General features: G+C 48.8%; 1 protein-coding gene across 2 annotated transcripts in view; it reads right to left on the bottom strand.

Moving 5' to 3' along the window:
* Positions 1 to 1906: 1906 nt before the first annotated feature.
* The window catches only part of CORO2A (coronin 2A), a 58949-nt gene continuing 54370 nt past the window's right edge, over positions 1907 to 6485 (bottom strand). For both annotated transcript variants that reach the window (XM_030829811.2, XM_060300709.1), the window contains exons 11-12: positions 5728 to 6002; positions 1907 to 4415 (exon numbers count right to left, since the gene is read on the bottom strand). In XM_030829811.2, coding sequence (XP_030685671.1) covers positions 4284 to 4415; positions 5728 to 6002 — 407 coding nt within the window. In that variant the 3' untranslated portion in view covers positions 1907 to 4283. The remainder of the gene's footprint in view (positions 4416 to 5727; positions 6003 to 6485) is intronic.

Here is a 6485-nt window from a genome sequence, read left to right as displayed (position 1 = left end):
TTTCTAAATGAATGAGCCAGGAAGACATTATGCTAAGTGAAATAAGCCAGACGGAGAAGGACAAATACTGTATGATACCTAAATATGTGGAATCTAAAAAAAAAAAAAAGTCAAACTGATAGAGTAGAAAGGTGGTTGCCAGGGGCTCACAGAAAAGGGTAGGGTGGGGGAAAAGGGTACAAACTTTAAGTTACAGAACCCATAAGTTCTGGGGATCTAATGTACAGCATGGTGACTATAGTTAATAATACTGTATTGTACACTTGAGATTTGTTGAGATTGGATCTCAAATGTTCTCAACCATACACAAAAAATGGTAAGGACGTGAGGTAATGGATGTGTTAATCAACTTGATTGTGGTGATCATTTCACAATGTATTCATATCGTAATCATTACCACACACACCTCAAGAAATCACAAACAACATAAATATATACAATTTTTGTCAATCATACCTCAATAAAGCTAGGGAAAAAAGCTTCAGCTCCCACCTACAAAGCCGTTGGCTCTTTCCTTTCTTTTTTTTTTGGCCCACCGCTCGCATGTGGAACTTCCCCTAGCAGGGATTGAACCCACGCTCCCTGCAGTAGAAGCATGGAGTTTTAACCCCTGGACAACTAGGGAAGTCTGCCCTTGGCCCTTAATACTCATGATCTCTGCCCTGTCTATGCTCCACTCTTTGCTTGTTTCCAGACTATGGAACAGCTGGTTTTCTCTGCTTGGAACACTCTTTTCCCCAGATGCCCTTTGCCTTGTTTACTCCTATGTATCCTTCAGGTTTCTGCCTAAGTATCATTTCCTCCAAGAAGCCTTCCTTGCTTCTCCTCCAAGAGCAGCCTGAATGTCCCCTTCCTTCCAACCACGACTAAAAACTCTTTGGAGGGTAGGAACCAAGTCTTTCTTGCCTGTTTCCCAGCTTGGATTCTGGCCCAAACAAGTGGGTATTTCCAAAAGTTCACTTTCTGCCACCTTGCTTTCACAAAAGACATACATTAGTACTTGCTTTCACTAATGGAAAGAAATCTGAAGAGGATTTTCGCTTTTATGAGAAAAGACAAAAAGTGAAAATAGGTTCAGCGTTTGTTTTACAGCAAGCTATTATAGAGGCACTGGTGCACCCCCTAGCACCCCAAGCAGTGGGAGTGGCACCACCAAGCTCCTTCCCCAGGAACTACACTCAGCATCTCAACATTAAGCAGTCTTAGCTTTGAACTGTGCCTGTGAGCATTTGTGCTTTATCTGGACTTATTTTGTGTGTCCGTTAGCAAGTTGTGTTAAGGTAACTGATTCTTCACTTTAGCCATTTTGGCTTGCAAAAGGTTTCATAAGAACCCTCTACTTTCATATATCGAGGGGAACCTGTCATTGGTATTTGTGAAACAAATCAAGGTAAGCTCCATGCATTAAAATGTCTAGGAAGATGTTGTTTATTATTTTGTTCCATTCTTTCCATTGCACTATTCCACATCTATTTATTTTCACTTTTTTTTTTTTACAAAGGTACAAGGAATTTCAGAAACAATATTAAAACAATCAAACTGTTTCAGGCACGGTTTCATATTAAAAGCATAGATTGATTTCTGACTTCCTGCTTCCCTCTATGATACAATCTCAATGACTGTAGAGCTAAGGTGGATACACCCCAAAGCTCATCTCCCAGTGCTGTCTTCATTCTCAGAAAGTTCCTGAGTCAACAGTCAGGGGGTTCCTAGGGTATGGAGTAAGGAGATGAGTACACATTCCGCTTGCCCTGAGCTTGAGGGCCCTGCAAATGCTGGGCGAGTTCCACTTCATCAGTCAAGAACAAAAATGTAATTTTAAAAAATGTCTTAAAAAAATATCTGATAAAAATTACCTATCCCTCTCCCTTGCTGTGAAATAATTTAAATAATTTATTGTAGATGTAAAAAAAAAAAAAAGAAGGAAAAAGAAGTTTGTTCATGGATGCCTTCGTATTGTTTTTAAGCACGAGGTCTGGGTCCCTCAGGGGTGGGGAAAGCTTGAGAAGGAAGGGATGTCTCTGTGTCGAGGAGGCATGTGGGAAGCTCTCCAGACTGGCCCCACCTCCATGCCTTGCAGCCAGTGCCTTTTGGGCTTGATGATTCTTCATTCTCTGAGGTTAGGTCTTCTCTTCTGAACTTGGGGATAATAACACCTAGCTGACCCGTATTAGAGTAGAATGTGTCAGTGATTGAGGGTGGGAGTGCTTTGTAAACTGTGACATGCTGGCCGCAAATGAGGTGGGAAAGGTAACCCCATCCAGTGGAGCTCTGCTCCCCTGACAATGCCTGGGATTTGGCCTTTGGCAAGCTTGGCAGGCCCCAGTGACTGAGTAAACCCGACAAGGAACATGGGCACCTGGTGTGTGTGGGCAAACAAGGGGACGCAGCCATGGCTCGGGGAGGGGGCAGTTGGGAGCACAGAGCCCTCACTGTGCTGCAGTCTGGGTCCCAGAGACACCCAGGACAATGCTTCTTGACTTTTTTTAGGAGTTTCTAGCATGGACTTAGAAGACAGGGTTGAAGTCCCAGATCCTGTCTGCACTCACTGTCCTCATCTTTACTGCAAATAGGTACAGAGGGACTAGCCCAGCGGGTCTCTGTCCTCTCTGTATTGCAGAATTACCTGGGAACTTATAAAAACATACACAAGGTCAGGCCCCACTCTGGAGATTCGGCTCCAGTTGGTCTGAGGTTGGGCCTGGGTATCTGTATTTCCTGAAGGCTCCCAAGGGGATTCTAAGGGGATTCTAAGGGGATTCTAGCCTGGGTTGAAACCTACCAGGCTAGGTGGCCTCCTGCAGTTCCCATCTTAGCTCCAGGATCGCCCTGTGCAATGGACAAACTCATCGTCTGCATAGCCTTGGTAAAGAGGGGCACATTTAACTTCCAACATTCCCCGTCTCTAGCTGGGTTGTTGTACTGACCACTGAGAAGGAGAGAACCTTAAAGGGCTCAGAATACAGATTCACAAAGGAGGGACACAGAAAAACTCTCAGGCTGCAAGGGAAGTCAGAGCCATCTGGTCCCGCTTCCTTGCCTAGTACAGTCATCCTTCTCCAGAAACCCTCATGGCTGGGCAGCCATGGGGCTCTGCCGGCACACTTCCAGGCTGGGTCTCCCTACCTCCTGGGGACCTCTTCTATTACTTTGGGCTGAAATCTGCCTACATCATCCTGGAGGAGGCAGGCTCTGCGACCTCAGGGCTTTGGTGGTGGCAGTCAGTAGCCATGGGCACCACTCTGCTGTCTGCATCCCCACATAAGGGATAGTGTCTGCCCATATTCAGCTGATTCTGGTTGAAGAGAGAGAGGATGGCCTCCCGTCTGTGTTCTACAATTAGGCTGAACCCTGACTTACTTCCCTGAAGTTAAACTTCCTCTGCCTCTTTGTCAACGTCTTTGGAGTTCCTGCAGCAAACCCAGATCATCACCCTACAAGTAGTTTTCCTTAGGTCAAGGCCAAGGTTTCTTATCTCAGGTGGCAGATCCTATAGAGGGCAGTGCATTCCAGGGTCCCCCTTGTTCAGATGGAGAAAGTGAGACCAGAGAGGTAATGATTTGCAAGAGGTCACTGAGCAACTCAGGGGCACAGCTGAGGCCAGAACCAACAGATTCCTGCCTTGTGGGCTGAGAACTGCACATCTGCTGCATCATAAACCGCAGAAAGGCAGACCCAGGAGACCAGGAGCTCAGCCCAGCCCGGCCATGAACTCTCTGGGGACCTTGATTACTTGCCTCTCTCTGGGCCTCAGTTTCTTCACCTGTAAAATAAGGAAGTTGGGCCACGTCACTGGTTTTCAAACTTCTAATATTTTTTTAGTAGCAGAATTATGTATTCCGTAGAAGCTAATATATAAAACAGAAAGAAGGGGAGCTGACTGGTAGGAATGGAGGCGGGGGCGGGCACAGCCCTCCTGACTTAGCCTTCCCCCCTTGCTATGGACCACAGTTTGAAAACCACAGGAAGGTTCACCTCCTAGGACCTTCCAGCTCTAACTTTCTACAATGTTCTTCCCCTTGAGAAGTTACCGTGGACCCTTCAAAACAATTAAACAGAAGGCAAGGTATCATCTAAAAAGAGTCAATTCAGACACTGTTGTTTCAAGAAGGCAAATAGAAAATCGGCACCAGGTCCCACTGGAATCTTTCCGCGACCAAGAGTTTCATCTCTGGTAAAAAATACAGAAATAGTGGCTGTTCTCGGGGGACCTGTGGTTTGGTTCCGGACCTCCCCGTGAGCCGAGTGGTGTCCCTGAGGGCGAGGAGGGCAGAGGACCCTGCTCAGAGCCTCTCTGAGCCCATCCGCAAGTTTTTGATCTCCAGTTCCAATTGTTTGGCCTGGACCTCACGCTGGGTCACCAGCTCCCGGAGCCTTCGGATCTCATCTTGTTGCCGATAGAACATCTGCAGCAGCTGGGAAAGCACAGAGCAGAGGGGAAGGTCACCTGGGTGTCCTGGGGTCAGGACACCAGCAGAAAGCATTAAACATTGCCCCTTTTTGACTCAGAAAGGTGGGTGATTACATTTACGTGGCTGAGGCCTGAGGGGACAGCCATGGCATAGATCTTTTACAAAAACCTAGTTTTCTTCACCCAATTAATGAAAATCAAAAAGTCTTGACGTTTCAGACATTTTTTGCCTCCTTAGATTCCCCCATGGGTAGAGCAAAGGATACTTAGCCCTGAAGTCTTGGAGATTGGAGTTTTCACCACCGCTAAACTATGTGACCTCAGGCAGTTTACTTACCCTCTCTGAACTTCAATTTCCTCCTCTGGAAACTGGGGATCAGAAAACTAACCTCAGCATTATTATAACTGTTGCCACTGTATAGAACGGTACTAGATGTTGGGTGTCCCCCCTAAGGATTTCGTTATTCCACTGGGTGCTAACAACACCCCTCCGAGGGTGGTAGTATTAGTACCCCCACTCCACCACTGTGGAAACTGAAGCTGAGAGACTCAGCCATGCAGCGGAACTACTAAGCCCATGCGCCACAACTACTGAGCCTGCACTCTAGAGCCCGCGAGCCACAACTACTGAGCCCATGCACCACAACTACTGAAGCCCCCGCACCTAGAGCCCGTGCTCCACAAGAGAAGCCACAGCAATGAGAAGCCTGCACACCGCAACTCGCCCCCGCTCGCCACAACTAGAGAAAGCCCGCGCACAGCAACGAAGACCCAACGCAGCCAAAAATAGATAAATAAATAAACAAATTTATTTTAAAAAAGAGAGAGAGATTCAGCCCCCGCGTCCAAGGTCCTAGAAGTAGCGCTCAGTAGAGCCAGGATCAGAATCCCTCTGTGAGACCCCAACCCCTGTGTTCTTAGCTGCTACACGCGCCCAGGGCTGTTGAGAAAATACAGTCAGATGATATATTGAAGTGTCTACCTACCCAGGGCGTGGCACACAGTAGGCACTTAACAAATGTTGACTCTGAGCGCAAAGAAAATCCTAGAGCATCAGAAGTGGAAAGGACTTTACTACCTACCAAGTCAAACCCTCGGCATTTTACAGATGGTTCCCTACCACCTGTAAGTAAACCCACCATCTTGACACGCAGATGGTGCTCATGACGTGTTTGTGAGTGAATCAGCAAAGTGGGTTAAGGGGCTAGGCCAGGCCACACAGCTGGTTATTTTCCTCGCCCCTCACTTTCTGCCGCCCCCCAGCTGCTCACAGCTGCTCCCCTCCCTTGGCAGGCCTACCCCACCCTCGTTCGCACCTCGTTCTCTGTCTTTGGTGGGGGACATTCGAAGATGTCAAAGCCATTTGTGAACCAAGTTTTCTTCTCCTCCAGTCTGTGTTCTGCCACCCACCGTGGCGCCCTCTCCTCCAGCAGGGAGAGGGGCCTCCTTCCATCTTCTGCAGCCAGCTTTTCTGTCTGGTTGAAGAGGCGAGGCGAGGTGTGGGGCCTGGGCTTGGAGGGGGGTCTCTCTGGGGGCAGAGGCTGGGGGCTCAGCAGCTCGGAGCCAGGCCTAAGGGACATCAGGACTGGCCCTGGGAGGGAAGCAAAGGGCTGGGTGAGGACTGAGTGCCCCTGAGCAGGTGGGCATGGGGGGCACTGACACACGCAGACACACACAAGCCACACGGAGACACAGAGATACACATGACACGTGTGGGCGATATGGCTACACGCAGACAGGCACAAACCCACAGACCAGGGCAAGCAGAGTGCAAATACACACTCGTGTGATTATCTAAGCGAGGCTTGGTTTGTAGGGACTGCCCCAGAATACCGCGGGCCCCTCGCGCCTGCACTGCACTCTGCCGTCTACCAGTTCATGAATTCTCCCAACACCCCAAGAAGCAGGGGAGGCAGGCAACATGGCTACAATGAGGAAACCGAGCCCAGAAAGGAGCGAGACTGTCTAAGGGTTACACATAAAAGGGAGGGGGTGGCATGCAGCTCCGGGGGCTGCAGCAGGGGTGGGAGCACACACTGCCTCCCCCTGCGCAGGCCCTTATGTTGACAGGCCA

This window comes from Globicephala melas, chromosome 6, assembly GCF_963455315.2.
Source record: "Globicephala melas chromosome 6, mGloMel1.2, whole genome shotgun sequence".
NCBI classification, from domain to species: Eukaryota; Metazoa; Chordata; class Mammalia; order Artiodactyla; family Delphinidae; genus Globicephala; species Globicephala melas.
This window is presented reverse-complemented; position numbering and strand designations above follow the sequence as displayed.